We start from the raw sequence: 20,548 nt of genomic DNA, 5'->3' as shown, positions 1-20,548 counted from the left end.
AGAAGCTTGCAGGATGAGTCGCTCAGTGTAAAGATCAGGGTGAGTGTCAATAATGGCTGGAATTACACTGTCACTCTTCAAATATTCCATTATAATAATCCCTCTCAATACCTGAAATAGCTCATTTAATAATAATAAAATAATAATAATTATAATTGGGTGGGATGCTGCTGCAGTGCACCTCTGGGACCTGACCTCCAATCTCATGGCTCCCTGTGTGTAGGGGTTGCATGTTCTCCCCATAGGGTTTCCTCCAGGTACTCCAGTATCCCCCCACAGTCCAAAATCATGGTGAGGTTAATTAGAGTAACCAAATTACCCGTAGGTGTGTGTGAGTGAATGGTGTGTGACTGTGCCCTGTGAAGGGTTGGTGCCCCATGAGTTCTTCCCTGCCTTGTGCCCATTGACTGCAGACCCCCCGCGACCCTGAACAGGATAAGCAGTTTTGGAAAATGGATGGATGGAATAATAGTAATAATATCATCAGTAGCCACAGACCTAATTTACATTTCCAGTTTAGTCCCACTTGTGAGATTCCCATGATCACAGTGATGAATGACAGGCCCCCATCTATCACTCTGATTGGCTGCTGCGAGAGCACCGCCCACACAGACTCAGTCAGCCCGCTTGATTGGCCAGCCTGAAACACGCCCCCCGCCCCCCCCCCCCAGTCACAGCTGGGTATCCATCTGAAGCTGTGCCGCACGACAGCTTTGTTTGTGTTTGCCAAACAGGAAAGGGGGTTGGTCAGGGGGCTACCCTGCTTGCCAGGACCTCCAGAGTCTAGTAGCAATATGGATTTCATGGGCTCTTGGGAGTGGTGAGTGGATCAGTGGCCTGAGTCTCTGGGCCTGTGATCAGAAGATTGTAGGTTCAAGCCCTGGCCTCAGCAGAACAGTCACATGTTCGCTGGCCCCTTAGGTAAGGCCCTTAACCCCCCCCCCAGCTCCTGGGGCGTGGCATGTTAACTGACCCTGTACTGTGACCCCCAAGTTATGGAGAGCAAGACAGGGTCAGTGAAGTATTGCAGTGTAGCTGTACTCGTGCAGTGTAGCTGTACTCGTGCAAATGGCAAATAAGCCATGTTTGCTTTTTCGTTTGTTGTCTACTAGAACGGAAATTCCAGCCTAAAATGGCAAGCTGCTGATTTTCCCAGAAAGCATAATCTAGTTGTTAGGTGTCAGGATGGCCTGCGTACCCCTCACCATCACCCCCGCCCTGGGATGGATGTGGCACGGTTTGCTCAGGAAAGCAGGGGTTTGACACCACCAGGGCCACAGCCTAGGTGACAGGAGCCTGCCAGGGACCGGCTGGGTGTGTGCGTGTCTGCGTCTCCGAGTGTGTTTCAGCGCCAGGTGGGCTCCGGATTTGGGCTTCGTGCAGCAACAATTACCAGTTATCCGCAAACAGAATTTAGAGGCATGTCGGAACATCCGCGCCTGGCGAGTGTGAAAGGTGGCTTTAAGCTCACAGCGCCGCGACTCCAGTAATCGGTGAGGCTGAGCAGAGCTGCCCGTGCTGAAGCCCGCTGGCGTAAATCAGGCTCCCCAGGGGCGGCCAGCAGCGGCTTGCGTTTCACGGCTCTCTTTCATCCGCTGGCTGCCTTTCTGCATTCCCACGGGGCCCCCAGACCCCTCTGCCCCCCTCACAGGAGGTCTTCCGTGCGACTCCAGCAGCGGTGACCTGATAGCGTGTTTCCGGGCCTCTTATCCGAGATGCTCCAGCGACCCTCGGAAATCATTCGCAACCTCGAGGTCGACAGGCTGCCCTTGTGTATTTGTATGCGTGTGTGTGTGTGTGTGGGGTGAGGGGGGGTGCTTGATCTTCCGGTCATCAAAGGACCTCCTACATGGGGGTAATTACCATCATGAAATGCCTTCCCCTGGGGCCTCGACCCCCTGTTAAGGGGGAGGGGGGGCAGGTTATTATAAAAGCTATGAAGTAGTCAGTGAGTTATATCAAATGTCTGTTGTCATTGCTCACTTTGCTGTATTATATGTAGACGCGTCTGTCCATTGGGCAACATTTTACCGGGCTACACATTATTTTTGCTGCCTTGTGTTGTACAGCTGCACTGCAGCAGATAAAACACCATCACTGAGCAGGGTCCTGCGCAGCGGTCACTCTGGGGGTGTAGACCCCCCCAGAAACCCCCACCCCCCCCCCAGCAGGACCGCACCAATCTACAGTTGGGGTCCTGAAGCCACAGGAACGCGCCAAAGAGTGGGGGTAGTGCGTCGGCATGGCAGAGCATTTCAGGACCGGGGTTCGTGTGAAATCCGAGGCCGTGTTGCGATGCGTAAATGTATCTAGCTGGGGTGGGTGGGACTTTTAGGACCAGAGCATTTCTCAGTAGTTTTAGGCTCAGTGTTATGATCAGGGTGAGGGTCATTAACAAGAACAACAGTCACTCTTCAAACTTTCCCTCACAAAAATCCCTCTGAATACCTGAAACAGCTGATGGGAAATAATAATAATAACCCAGGTGCATGTGATATCAGAAACTGTTCTGCGATGCATAAAACCAGCTTTGGCTGTTAGTCATCTGCTACTACAGTAAACGACTACAGTATAACAGCCATATGTTAAATCTTGTACTTTGCAGTGGCGATATCCCCAGCCTGACAGCCGCTACTGCCTGCATCAAGTGGATGACGCGGCGTCTGCAAATGAGCATCTGACCCACTTAGTCTTCAGCTTAGAGGAAAAAAGCTAAAGGAGCTGCATCACGCATGATGTCTAGTCCTTCGCACGGAAAAAAGGAGGTGAGCCCTTTATTCAACGCAAATATTTGAAGAGATGATAAAAAAATGTTGTGTATAATTAAGCCAAACTTCCGGAGAGATGAAATACCCATGATCCCTATCAGGAATCTCTGCTTATAAACATCAATTAGAAGCTGGAACTTTACGCACTTGAGAGACGGGTGAAATTCCCCGTGTGATCCGCATTCAGCGGCTCTGGGAACGGCCACTTGTGTCAGCAGAGTCCGGCGGACCGCGGTGCATGGGCATCCTGGTGTCACCTGTAACGATCATTATTATCGTTTCATTCTGAATGAAGGACATTGCGCATCAGCACTGGTGTGGAATCCAAGGAGATACTGCTGCCAGTGGAAGCTATAGTTTAAGCAGTGAGATGATTCACAAACAGGTTCATCAAAGAATGGAGCTCGATATGACTGAGAGGCAGCTCTGTGTTCCTGGGGGGTTGGGCGGGGTACAAAAATTAAGCCCGTTGGCTCGTTCGGATCTGTGTCGGTAATCCTGTGTTCCCGCCACAGGTTACCGTTGAAACAGGCCAGTGGCTCCTGCCTCTTGGGGTCGAGAGACACCTTCCACAAGGTCCCTTCCCTGTCTGTTATTTCCAGGTTCCGTGTCTATCCGGGCTGCCGGATGGGGACCCCCAGGAACGTCTGGACGTGTGACGCCAAGCTAAAGGCCCGTAATGCCAGCTGAGAGGGGGTTTGTGCCACCTGTATGCCACGGCTCACCACTGCGCCAGGCTGTTGTGTAAACATGCTTAGCTGTGCTCCGCAAAGCGTCAGTCTCGACCTCCACAGAGGCTGGAAAAACAAAGACGACGTACAAGCTCCCACACGAACACGCCTCCACACGACCGACGCCGCAAAACAGGAGGAAGAGGAGGCGCACCTCCGTCACCACGTCCCCTCCCTACGTAATGTGCTTGTTGTGCTCAGTCTGTTTCTGGTCTCCTCCCGCTTGGTGCTCGCCATGGCAACAAGGGCTGGGGGTTTGGCCTGTGTTCTCCCGTCCAATTTACCAGGGGGTCACGTCTAATCAGAGGCCCCCGTGAAAAACCGGCCAGACACCTGTGTAAACAGAGCAGGCCTCGACATGCGTTCTGTTACTCTGCAGCTGTAAACATTACTCTGTCTCAGTATTGCAGATGCTGAGGATGGCAGTGCTGTGCAGCTTGCTTGTGTCCCAGTATCACGCAGATCCACGTATCTATACTGGAATGTCAGCACCATTAGGGCAATGTCCCAAACCGGTCAGCTGGATCACACGCTGGCAGTGTGTTCCGACAGGAGTGAAAAGCCTGGCTGAGTAAGGTGCAGTTTCTGCTGACCATCGGCAAGGCAATGCGGCGCCTGGCACGAGGGGGGGGGGGGGGGGGGGGGGAGGACTGATTAAATTCCCCAGAAGGAGTGTGTGTTGGAACAAAGCTCTTAATGTAATCACCTCAGTAAACGAAGTCAACGGCTATTAGGGCGGGGAAGGACATAGACAGCGATTGTTACGAGGCTGGAAGTCCGGAACAGCCAGGGATGATCTCCTGCCGCCAAACTTATTAATGCGCCTTGCAGAAAGAGTTCGCCAAGGCAGCTCATCTCGAATATTAAAATTAGAATTAGTTCGTGATAGAAACCAGCTCATGGTTCCTCATGTAATACTGGCTTTTCACCGGGGCTCAGATACAAGTCACGTCGTTTAGAAAACCCGAATAGGTCCGACACCCTCAGAAAACACATCAACATAAATCGAAGTTTTCTTCTTCTTTATCCTTTAACGTTTACTACGGATGGCTCAAACTTCTAATGGCATTGAATATATTAAATATGCATGGTTGTTTTATTTGTCCATAACATGCCCTGTTCGATATAGGCTTGATGATCGGTGAATTTTACCTAGTTAGTTAATTACATTTCTTCAGACAAACAAATCTCAATGCGTAAGCAGAAACTGGACTTTCGATGCATGATGATGCATTTGTACAACAAATTACCCTCAGTCCTGCCAATAAATCAACTTGTAATCATTTTTGTTAATGCACCTAAATAAAATGTTATGCATCCATAAAATTGGAAAGACAAACAAGGTTGTGACTGTAATATAAGTATTATAGTGCTGGATTTATTACGCCTGCATCCGTGTCCTGCATAAACTTGCGGTTAATTGCATTGGTTAAGTTGAAACTGACAGTAAGAAAATCGGCTGAAGCATTATGCAGTTTCATCCTGGAAATCATTAAACACATAAACAGTCTTAACCCCGTAACCCTTTCCTATTAAAAACATAGTCCTCTTTTACTCGTCGTATTGTTTTCATAATGTAATTTACGTTTGTGAATCACTTAATAGGAAAAACTTTCCTCAAATATAGGGAAACTGCATTTACAAAAAGTTTTTTGACACTTTCAGTGATAAATTTTCTCAGTCAGCACAAAAACATGCGCGCTTAGTTAATTCATTACTATCAGCCCCCGGCAGGTAGAAAGTGTACCAAGAGTAAAGCGTGTTCATACTATTGTTAAAAAGATAAGATTCCAGTAAGCTGCCAATCGTGCTAATAATAAAAGAATATATAGATAATATCCAAAAATAAGAAACTATTATATGGCATTAGTCATCAGCTGCGGTGTGGAATGCAATGAAATACATTTAAAAAAGATTACATTCATTAGTAACATTAGACGAACTACTATGAATTATTCCCGTCGAAACAAATATTCACCGAAGGGAATGAAAAGAGCGATTGCGATGACATTATTTTCCAATTTAAAAAATCTTTTTACGTTTTAATTGTAAAGGGACAGGTTACTTGATTTGTTCCCGGAGACTAACCAATAAACAGGTTTAAACTTGTGATTTTTTTCTCTCAGTAAACTGAGGGAAGTTCTGACTTCACAGTTACCTGCACGCTGCTGAAAAACCCAAGCTTGTGTCTCTTCCTCTGTTGCATGGGCGGTTCTTTGTCTTTTCCTCCACCCCCACTTCGTGCCAAACTTTCTGCGATACTTCGGACTGGAGCGCAACTTTATCTGTTATAAGAAGCGTGCACGTGGAGAGAGACGCTGGAGGAACCGGGCAGTTCCCAGCAAGAACAAAAACAACAAAAAAAACTATTATTATTATAATTGTTATTATAATAATAATCGTTGTCTTTAATGCCCTACTCCACTCTCATGGACACTCTGCCATTAACATTTATGTCAGTTTCCTGAGACCGCTTCACACTGGCATATATTTGCAGGAGAATGCGCTTGGCTCGGCGTCTTTAATTCAAACCCGGCTTTCTTCAGTGGACTTGACGTATAAGCCCCCAGTTGAGCTTGATGGCGGTGGACAAGGGTCCTTTATTGACTTCTGCAATCATTTTTTATCTGTCCATTGGGGCAGCGATATTTCAGGTTCTTGAGGAGCCGAACTGGAAGCTCGCGGTGAAGGAGTACACCTCACAAAGAGAGCAGATACTCAAAGACTACCCTTGTCTCAAGAAAGATGACTTGGACAGGATTTTGGAGGTATGGAATTTACGTAAAGTCCTCTAACGGTCTTTTGGACAAATGAAGCAAAATATTTTCTGATATATTTTCAGTGTAAACACTTAAGTGACTGTAATATCGTGTACTGCAGTTAGAATCCATCATTTATTGGATTAGCTTTCAATTTCCATGCATTGAATGCTAAGCAATATCAGTAAAACAGCATTCCTTACATTTATGGCCATGTCGTTTAACGTTTTGCATTCTTGCCTTTGTATCTGCTGCATGTCAGTTTTGTTTTTCTGATAATATAGGGCACCTAAAAAAACCGCGTGCGGGTGAATATTTGGATTGTAAAATAATTGGTCCTTAATTAAACTTACAGAGTAAATTATGCAGATTTTTAGACGTCGCTGAAGGCATGATCTCAGGACTTCTGCCTAGGTGTGTTCTGAAATTTACGAGAGGGCTGTTTTTAAGATTGTTAGGTGTTTCAGTACAAACACTAAACCTTCAATAAATAGTTAACAGTTTACTTTATACCTGTGTGTCAGGATTCCCTGTCTTACTTGACGATTTTGTTGTTTAGCCAGTGTGTGCCAAGACTTGGCAGTGATGACATAAATGATAAATCCTTTATTTTGCATTTGCACAAGTATTCGCATGTAGAAGGAACGACTAAGGAAGAAATGTGTTCAGGTTCTGCTCTTTTCTGAACCTTGAATAATGTTCCACCTGTGGCTCCTGCAGCACCATCCTAATAAGTAAGATGGAGACGGAGATGGCAAACAGAGCCCGTTACGTTACAGGCGTGTCAGTGTTTACGCAGGTCGTGTTTGTCTCTGTGTTCTTTGGGCTGCCTTGTGCCCGAACGCCAGGGGCACGTGTTTTTTTACGCGCTTCCTGGAGGAAGCCAGGCCTCCCAGGCTTTACCCCCTGCAGAACCCCTCAGAGTTGTACCGATGCTCATGCGCCCTGGAACTGGATCCCCAGGCTGAAAGAACTCGTGGCTTCTGTGATAGTAGCCAGCAGTGGTATAAGCAGCATGGTGTTTTGGGGAGACTGAGATTTACAGGCAGCCGACCGGGATGCAGAGAAACTTGTGCGTTTGTCTAGTCATGTGTTTCTCATGCTACCTCAGCATCTTTGCTGCTTTCGCAGGAGCCCCTCCCCCAGAATGTTGCAAATATGAATGCGCTTGTGTTTTATTACTGGCCTCTGGATTGCACAGTGTTCTCGGGTGAGGCCTCCTCCCCAAAAGATGCTCGCGAGAAACCACATTCGCATGCTTTGGGTTGGCGTGTGGCAGCTCTCATTGGAGGGAGGTAATGGCCGTTTGGGTGGTAGAGGCGATGAGGGGCTGTAATGCCCTTGGCGAGAAAGACACTCTCTCCCAAAACAAACAGGCGACAGAATCACGAGGGGGGGTATTCTCTGCGGCAGCCCGTAGCGGCCGGTTCCTTCCCCACCACCCCACTGCTTCTACGTGCCTCTGGCCAAAGAACGTGCCCCAGCATATCCCCCAGGCCGCATGTGCCATCGCGATGGTCTAATGGCCGCCTTCACCCCTGACTTTCTCCGCCCTCATTGAGTGGATTAAATGAAGCAATGCTTCAGAACCACGGGCATTCTGTGTCCCATATAGGCCCCCCCTCACCCCCGCCAGATCCTCTCAGCCTTTGACCTCTGTGGAGCGGTTCCTGAATGTGGCAGCTGCTGTGGGCTCGTTAAATCTTCGCGGGGAAGCAGCTTCCACCTCTTCCAAACACAAAGAATGCGTTATATTAGCTCTGGGGTTCCGTACGGGTCCAGGAATATGAAAACGGGGGCCAGTGGGGTTCTGAAAATTCCCTCTGCAGCACAATACAAAGGTTTTGAAATTATTGTTGTTTTTGATCCACGACTCTGAGGAAGGACTTGTGGGTTTTTGATTTATGGAAGCGAGCACTCCATTGTGGAACTAATCTCCCGTGTCAGGATCTTTTCCATCTCCGTTTTGACTGGTCAACATATTTCTTTTTATATGAATCTGGAGTGGTGTTGCATATTAGTCTGGGTTAAAGTCTCACTCATCTTGATTGATCAGCTTTCTCCTCTATTGTTATGATAGTCCTTCTTTGGAATAGGCCTCAGGTGATTTATGGTGTGAAAATGCACAGTGGGGCTATAAAAACGTAAACGAATGGTAATCAGAGTTGGCAGTGCTGAGGGTGCATCGAGGTGTGTGTCAGTGCAGGTCTTGCGCGTCTGTTGAGCACCAGGAGGAATGTGGGCGCTCTGGCATTCCCCGGGTGAGACCCGTATACTGTCTTCAGGAGGCCGGGAAGGTTTGCGTACTGGCCTGTCGATGTGAAGCACCCCCAGGCTGATCCGACCTGAAATGTCACATTCTGTGTGGGTGCTTGTGTAGTTGGGATAAGGGGAAGAGCTGTGCACATCTGTGCACTTTTTCACCACTCACCTTGCACTCCCATCACCTGAGTGGGCCTGTGAAAGTAGAACTTATTATTGATAAAGGGGGGGGGTTGTTATAGACAGATGATTGGGTTGAAGTGAGACTGTGTAAGGTTGCAATGAGAGTACAACAATGGCACAAAGTCCAGCTCCTGAGGACGGATGCTGAGTACTTTATATCTCATCAAGATAATCTTCAAAATGTCAGGCTGATGCACCACATTTGTTGAAAACAGGACCCAGTCAGACAGATGAGCGTCTTTTGGCGGGGGGGGGGGGGGCGGGGGATTTCAGGGGTGACATGCTGGCTAGCTGCCTTACTGTCTGTGCGGATGCTTACGTTAGGAAACACTGCAGGTCAGGTGTGTAGTGGAACCTGGTGATTGAGTTCAGCAGCGTCACGCTTTACGGGCTGTGACAGTTTGGTTTGGAAGCTTACAGTGACCTGGCCATGCGGGTTGATCTGGTTTTTCATTAAGGACGCTGTTAGGGTTTTCTTCTTCTGAAGATGCGCTGGAAACCAACCAGTCTCTGAACACAGAACAACACAGACAGCTGTGATGACTTTTTACTTGCTGCAAGGGAAGCCCGGTCCTGACCTCGAGGTGTCAGCCTCTCAGTCGAAATCCCCTCGCAGCATCTTTTATTGAGGTACACAAACAGGATATGCAACTGACATTGAACATTGTTTGTCACCATATATGGGGTGGAAATATTCAAGCGACAGTTCTTGAGACGTGTTATTGCTAAATTAAGATCAAGCTGCTGCAGGGTGTTGTTTCCAAGTGTCTAACAAAATGACAATAAAAAAAAGAGAAATATGTACAACAGGCGCGATCAATAGTCAGCCATGGGCAGCGTGAACTACAGCTGAGGACCTGGTGGAGGACCCCAAAGTGTTCATTTCTGCACCCCCTCCCCCCATAACACTTATGCAAGTCTGGATAGAACATTCTTTGACAGTCAGACCATTGATCATTTTAGGTTTTCTTGAACCTCAGACTCTTTTTCAGTCCTCTGTGTACCGGGAGTGGGACTCATTCAGTTCACAAATGTAGTACGATGAAGTATGGAAGGTCTTATCAGCATGGCAAGATTGGACTGAACTTTATCTGTGTAAGTAGTGTCCTGCCGAAATCCAACTAACAATGGTGTGTTTTCTTTTGAGGAAGTAAGTCCAGACTTTTCCTGAACCCTTGGGGATCATCTTTGTTACTGATTTACGTGGAAATGGCCCATCATTGCTCGTCTTTATTGATGTGTGACCTGGAGGGTCACCCTTGTCAGGCAGGCCTCCCGAGGCAGTCCGATCACTCAGCTCAGTCTCTGCCCACTTATTTACTTTCATCGGCAGGCAAACATCAAGGGAAAACTTCTGTCTTCCCAACAAACCCTCGAGAAGTCGCCATCAGCTGCTAATTATTTACCAGAGATAATGGGAAATAGACATTAAGGGACAGTTTCACTTTTTATGGGTCCACGTCACATCTTTCGTAGGATAATAAACATTCTTTCTTAGGAATCTGTGCAGACCTTGAACCTACTTACAAGCCAGTTTCCCTGTAACCTGTACTTGGCTGAAAATTAGGCGTCAGCAACTTTTATTAATTCTGAGAATTTGTTTGGTTACCAAAACTGTTTAGATCGCGGGATAAAAACAGATGTCATGGAAGCTGAGGAACTGTGAAATTTCTGAAGTACTTCCCCTGTGGAAATTACTGTGAAGTTACGTGTGCAGAAGCTGGTTTTGTGAAATGTTAGCCAACCTCAGTGTCTTTATGATAGGTTGGACTTGCGTTGCCTCAACTTGTGTGGACAAAATAGCAAAATGAACGTGTGACCAAATTCCTGCTGTATAATAAGCAAGTTGACGGAAGCTCAGTTGCTTGGAGAGTTTCCTCCAAGCAGCACAAGACTCATTTATTCCTTTGCAGCTGATGCATCCTCTAATGGAAAATTCCAGCGCTAGAGCATGCAAAACAAGTTTCACTTCTCGTCTTCTGGCACGGGTGGCTTTCGTGAAGAATTCCTTTGAGGATACAAGTCATCACCCAATGTCATCTGATGACAGAGATGCTAGATGGACCTTTTGTCACCACTGAAACTGCAATGCTAATATTCCTGTTCAGATTGACTCATTTCAGCCCCTCACTTACCAAATGACAAGTTGTTTAATATGGTGATAAAGCCAGTTAACCTGGGTCCAAGGAGGAGCTTGGGAAGGTCACCAAGCACCTTAAATTCCTCCAGTAGATGCTAATGGGTTTGAATGTAGGAGTGAAGCTGTTACTGAGATATATTTAACTTCGCTGTAGAGCTTGTAGGCTGAAGAAGGCAAGAGTCTAGACCAAAACACACTTATTTTTGTATAATAAGTTATAATAAGAAAAAAAACACATTTAGGAATGTTTTCGAATGTAAGTGGCCAGCGTTTTATTACCTGCTTCTAACTTGCAGTGCTGTAGTCTTAATGTATTTTAACATCTGGAAGGAACACGTTGGCCTTGAGTCCTCTAGCTTTCCTGTTGGACATGCAGCCGATTTGCTAGCAGAAGCAGTTCTGTCTGCGGTGGCCGTACGGGAAGTGAGACGCCGTTGGTCTTAGTACACGGAGCCATGGCACTTTACTGCGCGTGGGCAGCATGTTCGGAGCGTGTTTACGGTCTGCTCGCAGTCGCATTGTCATCGTGGGGTCTGTGGTTGCGGTTTCCATATGTTTGGGTTATCGTTTCGCAGCAGACCGAGCCCCTCCCCCACCTGCAGGCTTATGGCATGGTCTTTCTCAAGATCCTCCAGGGCAGAACCACAGTAATGCTCGAGGGGAACTGCCTCGCTGGCTGGCAGGTTCCGGTCCTGTTAACCGCTAGAGGAGGAACGTCTGATTTGCCCAGAATCCTTCAGCCTCTTATCTGTGTTTTTGCTTCAGCTTTTGACCTTTTCTTGTGTCGGTTGTGAGGAGTTTTTGAACTTGAGCAAGAGAAGATCTTCATTCCCAAGGCCGCTGACAGTTTGAGTGATGGAGACGTCGACCTTGAGTTTACTGGGGGAGAAAGCCTGCTGCTTCCCTAATAGCCTTCTGACACCATCCAGTCACAGAATGTCGGTGGGGGGGGGGGGGGATCCTGCCGTGCAGTTAACGTGGCCTCCCCCTGCCGCCCCGAGAAGATCAGCCGGGGAAAAGGGTCTCGCCTTTGTTGCACATTTCCATGTATTAGCGACTTGACGGTTTGCGCCGCCTGTGACCGTCTATAGTTGGCCGGGTGCCCAGCTCGCTCTGCAAGGCTCAGATTCGTCGTAGCTGTCACTCCCGTCGGCAGCTGCTGTCAGGGTCCCATGCGGTGGCTGTTTGTGGTTTGCGCTGCTCTGTGCTTGCGGCGGCTTCTGCTTCCAGTCTGAATGGCAAAAACAGCAGATTTCATCTCAGACGACGACCTCGTTTATTGATCTGAAATCTGCAGTGTCACCTCCTCGCTAGAGCTTGGCATCATTTTTCTGTGCTCACTTTTGTTTCTCTTCCTTCTTAAAATTGTTCAGTGAGTTTTATGCCTCCACTCTTTGTTATAACTAGACGCCTTAGTTCATGGGTTTCTGAGTTTTTAGGTTTTTGGGTTGTAGTCTAGTCTAATGATCTTTGCTTTACTTGGGTCCTGTGTATTTTAAGGGGTCTGTCCTTGAAGCAGAGTCCAAACTCTGCAATGACCGCATATTTGCTCGTCTGTCGTAATTTATGATCCTGACAAGAAAGATAAGCTCGTGCGCCACGGCGGTCTAGTCGAGGGCTTCCCGCGGAAGCCGGTTTCTGTCGCTGCCCTGGTATGGAACAAGGAGCAGATCATTATTCTCTTGACGATTTTTAAAAACAAATTATGAATTTGTTTATTTGCCTCTTCTGAATTCCGGGTTGCAGCGCGGAGTCTCTCTAGGTCATTCCGTAGCCTGGATGGCGCAGTGTTTCACTGCAAATCGCAAATATCAGGAGATGTAGCAGTGACGTTGCCTCGCTTTCGCTACAGGGAACTTGCAGGAGATTCTGCCTTCCCCCCACACACACACACCCCCACACACACACACTCAAAACTGCACACCATGCATCTCCAGTTGTTGCTAAGTTAAGATGGAAAATGTAAGATGTAAAATTTGGTCTGGGTGTAGGTAGGGCTGACTGTTACTGTTCTTATTCTGTCAGTCATTGTGCGTAGGATGGACAGGAAGTACACAGAGTACCGCTGTCAGTGGTCCCTATGTCTTTTCTCTGCCTTGAAGGACACCAGCTATCCAGGAGCAGGTCTGGGCCATGTTGGCCTTCACTGAGACCTGCCCGCCATTTGCTCAAAGAATCACTCAATTCAAGGCCTAAAGACGCGCTGTCAGCCGACCTAAACTTGAACCCGAAGCTTTCCATGGGTATCCGAGGAAGTCCCACTATGAAGCTTCCAGGAGGCCATCGTCCACCTTATCTGGATCACCGTGTTCTCTCTAGGGCGAGAAGGCTTCATGGCTGCAAAAATCAATACTTCTCCTTGGCTTCATTGATCACAGGACAAACACGTTTGTTCATTCATGGGATCTGTTGGGCTTGGTTAATGTGAATTTGCTGCATTTTTTTCTTTTGAGAAGGGGAAAGAACCGGATGTGTTCGTTTTTGTTGTCATAATGCTCTGCAATTTGAATTTGTTTTGTTGCCGTGCTGTTCTTAGTAACTAATCCATCTTATGCATGCTAACACACCCGGAAAAAATATTTTTGAGATTCTGAAAGGGAGATAGAGGAAGTCTTTGTTTTGTGAGCTTCTGTCGCTATGAAGCCGAGACTCTGCTCCTCTTTTTGGAGGTTGGCCAGGTCCCCGCAAGGTGCTGCAAAGCTGGGTCAGGAAAGCCGGGCTCCACGCATGGCTCAAGCAAGAGCAGGGTCTGGAGGGAAGAGGCGCTACGCTAATTCTATGCTGCTGCATCTAGGCTATTTCTCTTGTCTGTAATTCCTTAAATTGGTGGAGCTTTTCAGTGTTAAAATCACACCCGATTGGTAGCATACCTCAGAATCCACCTTTTCTCATCTGGGCTTAAATTGAGGGGTGACCCTGCCCATTATGTCACATGACACTGTGTTGTGCATACCGTACTTTAGATATTTAGCATGTATTAGCATCTGTAAACGTCTCTCCATGGAAAGGGGCTCTCTCTCGCTATGCAGGGAACAGCTTGGAGCTTGATTGGACTCCTCTGTAACTCGAGGAAGGACACTTGGTGGATGAGGCCGTGCAAACTAGCCAGTCAGCCTGGGTGAACTTGCTGGATGTTCGGGGCCTTTCATGGGGTGCTCTGGTGGTGGTGTCCTGCTGGGTGTTGGCTGAACGGGTTAGCCACAATCTTGTTTGTCTGCATGGATGCTTGTGCTGGTATGGCCAACACCTGGCTGTCTGTTGAGTGACAGAGCAGGGCCGAGTCTGGCTCTGCGTGAAGGCCCAGAAGTTTGTAGCTCCCACCTGCTGCAGATTTACTTTTCAAGTCTGTACATAAAGTGGGAGTCTGACAAATCTGTTGTCATGTCACCGCCATGCCTGACACCACAGGGTAATGATTACATCGGGTCTTGGTAGAGGTCATTCATTGCCAGCGCTGTGATTTTTAATGGACGTCAGTGCACCTGCAAGGACGCCCGGCTCTTCCCTTAAACGAATTGTCTTTTCCAGGAACAGTAAACTATACAGTTTACGGCCAGACGGCTGGCGCTGCCTTCCATGAATCTGCTTTTCTTTTTTTCCCCGCTGTATCCCTGACGGCTCTGATGAAAGGCCTGACCTCCCTCGCTTCGTCATCCTGAATTGGCTTCTCGTGGGATTGGGAGGGGGGGAGGGGAGTGCCTTCTTCAGGTTGGTCATGAGATCTCATGACACTGATGGCGAAAGAGGGTGCCACACCTTCAGTGCCCCCATCTGCCCACCTGCACTGTGGCCTTTCACGCTGCCCTAACATCTGTCCTCCTTTTCTTTTCTGCTCCTTCTCTGCAGATTGTCTCCACGGCAGCCGGACAGGGTGTCACCATCACCGGCAACAAGACCTTCAACAACTGGAAATGGCCCAACGCTGTCATCTTTGCAGCCACTGTCATCACGACCATAGGTGGGTGCCAGGGTGGCCTGGAGAGGGGGTGTATTGGGTGTGCGGGCAACCTGACGGGGGGGGGGGGGGGGCAAATATATGGATTTGGCATTTCTGAGTATTTGTTTGCAGGCAGTTTGTGATTTTCGTTTGAGTTTTGCGTTTTTCAGGTTTGTAGTGTGTTTATTTTCTTATTGGAGTGGAATGCCAACCTCACAGGTGGACAAATGATCTGGTAGCAGGTCTCTGCTTGCTCTGGGAATATGATAAAGCATCGAGATAAGATAGAACCCGGTAGAAATCACCACACAGAACAACAGTCGTCTGTTTATGCTGCTGGCGTGTTTTCCACATTCGCTGGCTTCAGGGCCTACCGCTCGTAGGCATCCTGTGTTCGCTGGAGTGTCCTTACAGACCACCACCGAGCCTGGTCGTGCTTGTGTACCCAGTGACCCGTGGGTGGCATAACAGCTAAAGATCTTACTGAAATATTCTGTTTGGCAGGGTATGTACCAGCTAGTTACACAAACTGTGCCTGATATACTCACTGTAGTGACAGTGGTTGTTTCAACGAAACACCTGTTGTTTGCGGTGAGACTAAATACTGCAGAGCCCTGGGTTGGGGAGATGGGGTATGATCCTGAGTTATGAGGACCTCATCTTCATCAGCTTGCCCAGTGGCCCTCTCATGCTTTACAGTGATTGAGTCATTTATTGGGACCGGCCTCCATCTTGTGCCATCCACAGGCTATGGGAACATCTCCCCAAAGACCTCTGGTGGACGTGTCTTCTGCATCTTCTATGGGCTCTTCGGCGTCCCGCTCTGCCTGACCTGGATCAGCGAGCTGGGCAAATTCTTCGGGGGCCGGGCCAAGCACCTGGGCCAGTACCTGACCAAAAGGGGCCTGTCTTTGGTAAGCTTTCAGCAGGCAGGAGGTGAAAAGGCATTTAGCCTGACAGCGGGGTTTTCTTTGTGCTGGATCCAGAACAGACCGGGGCTTTCCAGTCAGCTGGAAATGTGAGAGATGTGAACAGTCTCTCGATGTCTGCTTACAGCGTAAAGCTCAGTTCACCTGCACGGCCCTCTTCCTCCTGTGGGGAATTCTGGTGCATCTGCTGATCCCCCCATTTGTGTTCATGGTCGAAGAGGGATGGTCCTACATCGATGGCCTCTACTTCTCCTTCATCACCCTGACAACGATCGGCTTCGGAGACCTGGTCGCAGGTATGTAGCTCTCCTGATCTTTGGTCCGTTCTTCGGCCTCCAGTGCTGGAGTGGAACGCTATTAAACTTTCTAGAGAATTCCAAGAAACCATTATCTTTTCCCCTGCTGAAGAGCAGGTTTCCTACTTTTACATACTTTACAGTTCACCTTGTATGATTTATGATTTGTTTGTATGATTTGTAAAGCCTTATGGTTTGAAGTTCTTATTTTTATTTGTTTATTTTTTTAACCATACTTAACAGGTGCTCCTGAGCCACCGGAAATGTTGTGTAAGAGAATGCGGTGAACGTTCTCCCAAAGTCCTGTGTTTGAGTCACGTTGACTTGCACTCTTCCCACAAAGGGCACAAACGCCTCTTGATAATCTGATATTAAAATGTATGCAGGAATGAATACCCTCCCTGGATGCATGTGCTTCACTCTGAAGCAGTGCAGAGGTTTCCTTCCCTTACTTATTTGTTAATGTGGTGAGAGGCTCCACTGACCCTTCACTGTCTGTGGGAGAACTTGTGGGTGGGTGCCTGTGTAAATGTTTAGGAAATAATATGGAAGTAGGAAGTAGCTACCAAAGAATGGGGTGTAAGGTGGGCTTCCCTGCTGAGCCTGCTGTGGAAAGTGCTCCTAGCAAAGAAAGCGTGTAAAACAATGACAAGATATTGAACAGAGGTATGTACAGGTGTGTTTCAACAAAAACACGCCTCAGGGCGCGTGGATGAGTGAATTCAAAAGTGAAACTCTTCTCTGGGATTTCCGTGATTTGTCATCATGTCAGGCTTTCGGTTGCAAAATCACATAAAAGATGTTTACCATATTGCACGACATTTCGAGAAAGATGATGTTGAAAAATAATAAATATGTGTAGCCTATAGGTGTTCCTTATCTTTATAGTGCCTGTGATAAGTTTAAATATTATTATTATTATTATTATGCGTGTGTAACAGACCTCTCCCTCTGTGACGGCAGGTGTAGACCCCAACACGGATTATCCAGTGCTCTATCGCTACTTTGTGGAGGTGTGGATCTACCTGGGCTTGGCCTGGTTGTCCCTCTTCTTCAACTGGAAGGTCCGCATGATGATTGAGGCCCATAAAGCTCTGAAGAAGCGGAGGAAGAGACGCAAGCTCTCCCTGGATCAGCTGCAGCATTATAAGGCCCACAAGGCTCACTTGAGCTCCATGGCAGGGGAAGGGGATGGCCGCATCAGTTTCCTCCCGCTTCCGGAAAAGCGGGAGGGTTACAACGATCTCATCAAACAGATCGGCAGCAAGAAGGACCGGAGCGGCCAGCTGTGCAAAGAGCTGAACCGCTCCAAGAGCTGCAACGACGGCAGTGACTACTACCCCATACTAACCCTGGACGGCTCGCCGAGGCGCAAGCGGCGGTACAGCTTCGGCGACCGTGTAACTGTGGCCTTCTCCAAGTCCAAGAACTATCTGATGGGTGGGGAGGGTAGCGTGTTACACGGGGGCCTGACGCCCAGACTGGACCTGGAGGCAGGGGGAGCTATGTTTGAGAACCAGCTGGACAAAGAACCTGGCCTGGAGGCCAGTGGGGAGGAGTACCAGGCCTTCATCTACCAGAACGCCAACATCACCTTCATCGATGAGGAGAACCTGGTCAATGCGGATACCAAGGCCCAGCTCTCCACCTCCGATGAGAACGGGGAATCTGAAACGGACTCCAAAGAGCCAAGCTGCGAGTCTGATGGCTCTGTGTTTACCTCGGACGGGTTGGATCGCTGCCACTCCTATGAGCGTCTGGTGGAGGAATATTCTAAGGAGCACAACACGAACTCCTGAGCCTGAGCCACAGACAGCAACTGTGATCTCTCCACTTTAGTCTTTTATTTTTTTTTTGGTGTTTGAATGTTGTAGGAATTTGCACATTGCCAGATTGGGTGAAGGGTGTCAAATGAAGAGGACACTAATACACACCGTTGATTGTTCTGTCCAGCCTTTACGGTCACCTGACTGGAGTCCAAGCGGTTTGCTTTTCACCTGGGTGGCGATATCAGACTGTATTGGTATTAGTTCTGCGTTTAGGAATATGGACTTTTTTCTGTGGGACCCAAGCTGGACGGGCTGTTCCTGTGAAATGAAGGTTTGATATTTATTCCTGGACCTGTTAGATATTTTATTATGGGTGGTTGGGGTATGATGTGTCTTAATTATAAGCAACCAGGGCTGTGAAGTGGACACATTTGGGAAATTGCTGAATTTGCTGCAAATATTTTATCTACGTCATTTAATGCCCTGTTAATTTAGAGTTTGGAAGTTTGTTCATAGTTCACTTTGATGGATGATTTAAATTCGATGTTCAAATTGAGAGAGCACTGCTGTTCTGTGATAGAAATGCTCACAGGATTTTTACTTAGAAAAAAAATGTTCTAAGGGCAGAACAAAAAACCATTGGTTCAGAGAGAGAACCAATCACATTGTGGTGGTGGTGGGTCCAAGCAAGTGGAGGAGGCGGGACAAAGACATCTGATTGGTTTCTTCCACCTCCTCTAGTTGCTTGGACTGACTTCTAACAATGTGATTGGTTATCTCTCTGAATCAATAATTTCTGCCCTCAGAACATTAAGTAAAACTCCTATGAGCGATGGAGATCCAGGTTTTACTGAGAATGCAGAGTAATTGGGCCCCTTTGCAGGCCTGGGTATTTATTCCTAGTGTCAGACCTCGAGCCTGTGCTGACACCAAAGAGCCATCACATCCGCCCTGCCTCCTGTGGCCTCCAGGTGGGGCTGATGGATGTGAAGCTCTTCTGGTTCTGCAAATTGCTTTCACCATATTGGTGCTATTTAACGATAAGTATTACTGAAATGTATTTCAGTGAAGGAGTGTCTATTTAATCACGCACAAGCCAACCTCAGGCAGCACCTAAGCCTAAACGATCCCAGCACATCTCCAAGAAGCGGCCAGGGACTTGGGCTTCGCTGGTGGGTTGTGGAAGCCATTTGTCCTGCTTATCTGCTTCCTGCTTTCATTCCCTCCTCTCTCCCTCTCGGCATACTCTTCATTTGTCAGTGAGTTAGTTTCAGCATCGTTTGTACTGTTGACTGGGCAGTGGGGGTAACCGATTAGTTAACTGGCTACACCATGTGTAGGCTGTGTATAGGTTGAAGTGTTTGGTGCTGGTTCCTGAGGACCTAGAGGAGAACCTGCGCATGTGTCTTCAAAAGAGAGCCACGCAGAACTGCAAGCCACTGCTCTGGCCCGAGAGGTATTTTGGGATACGGCTGACTGCAGGAACGGAGTCGCGGGTGATTGTATCCTTCCCGCCGGTCCCCAGAGACCCGGCTGCGCTTTTTCTCACACCCCCCGCCTGCGTCACCGTGCCGAACGCTGTGGCTCCCGCTGCACGTCTTCCTGCCCGGGCTTCCTGCCTCGATTTAGACCCCCGGTCTGTCCTGCAGCATGTTTTTCCTCCTTGGCCTTCGCTCCCCTTTCTCTCCCGTTTCCTCAAGATGGTTAGTAAACAAAACACTTTAACGTGGTCAAGGAAACATTTCACGCTCTGTTGGGCTTCCTTGAGGCTAGGCGAGCTGGGATTCTCCCAGAATGCATATCCCTGATATTCTGTTAGACCCTGATCTATTGCATGGGGCTCTCCAGGTCCATTGTGCATGTAGCCAGTGTTTCTCCATCTTGTCAGTCAAACGAACAGGTCTCCCTCCCTCCCTGTCTACCATCCACGTTAGCCCTGTGTTTGTGCAGTTGGGCAGTGCCGTCAGGCCACATTGTGGAACATCCTGTGCTCCCTATCTCTCTGTCTTCCTCTCTCTCTCTCTCTGTTGGAGGATAGTGAGTCCGCCCCCTCCTGCAGAAGCATGGCTTCTGTTCCTCAAAACACCCCCTTATCTGGATACTTTAGCTGGATCCTTGCTATAGAAATCAGCTGTGCAGCCCCTGTGGTGTTTACAGCAGTGTTTACGACCACTCAAACACGCATTTGCTGGGGGGCCCCTGTTTTCCACAAACGGCTCCCCAAAATGTCTTTTTGAGTCGGGCCCAGAAACTGCGAACCAGCTGCAGGATGGCATGAGCCTGTTTGGATGTCTTGATAAAAGGTAGATGTGCAACCTCAGACCACAGTGTCCTTAACATTCATCCATAAAGACAATACTGTCGAAACTGTCTTTTGGTACTTGGGCAATATTTCTTTCTCCATGGGTTATCATTCGAGCTCCCCCCCCACCTCAATTTTGGGGGGGTATTTGAGACTAAGTCTCTCGATGGAGCCCAGGTGGTTTAATGACTTTCGTTGTTCTGAGTTGGATTCACTGTAGAACTTACTCCAGCGTGTTAAATTATTCACACTTTGTATAGCATATGTATGTGTTGGGTATGTATCTTTTTATTCACGTTTTAAATAAAGGGTTTTTTTAATTCATTGCGTGTAAACTTTTTGTTTGGGGATTATGTTGCGTGATCCTAACCCCCCGCCCACCCAAGCCTTACTCCCACTGTTCCCACTGCTCCTGAAGTGTCAGGTATCAGTCTATAGAAACCTTTGGGAGGAGCTTCTACTCTATCTGTGA

At 48.0% G+C, this 20,548-nt stretch overlaps 1 protein-coding gene across 1 annotated transcript; it reads left to right on the top strand.

The window, feature by feature from the left end:
• The first annotated feature begins 5,644 nt into the window (after positions 1-5,644).
• Positions 5,645-20,400, top strand: kcnk5a (potassium channel, subfamily K, member 5a). The gene is made up of 5 exons (XM_048974979.1): positions 5,645-6,267; positions 14,690-14,801; positions 15,528-15,694; positions 15,837-16,005; positions 16,969-20,400. Exons 1-5 carry the CDS (start codon positions 6,079-6,081, stop codon positions 17,802-17,804), a joined length of 1,473 nt encoding a protein of 490 aa, XP_048830936.1. The 5' UTR covers positions 5,645-6,078; the 3' UTR covers positions 17,805-20,400.
• The last annotated feature ends 148 nt before the right edge of the window (positions 20,401-20,548 follow it).

Source organism: Brienomyrus brachyistius, chromosome 14 (assembly GCF_023856365.1).
Source record: "Brienomyrus brachyistius isolate T26 chromosome 14, BBRACH_0.4, whole genome shotgun sequence".
In the NCBI taxonomy this organism is placed as follows: Eukaryota; Metazoa; Chordata; class Actinopteri; order Osteoglossiformes; family Mormyridae; genus Brienomyrus; species Brienomyrus brachyistius.
Note: the sequence above shows the minus strand (reverse complement) of the source record. Positions and strands in the feature narration are given on the sequence as shown.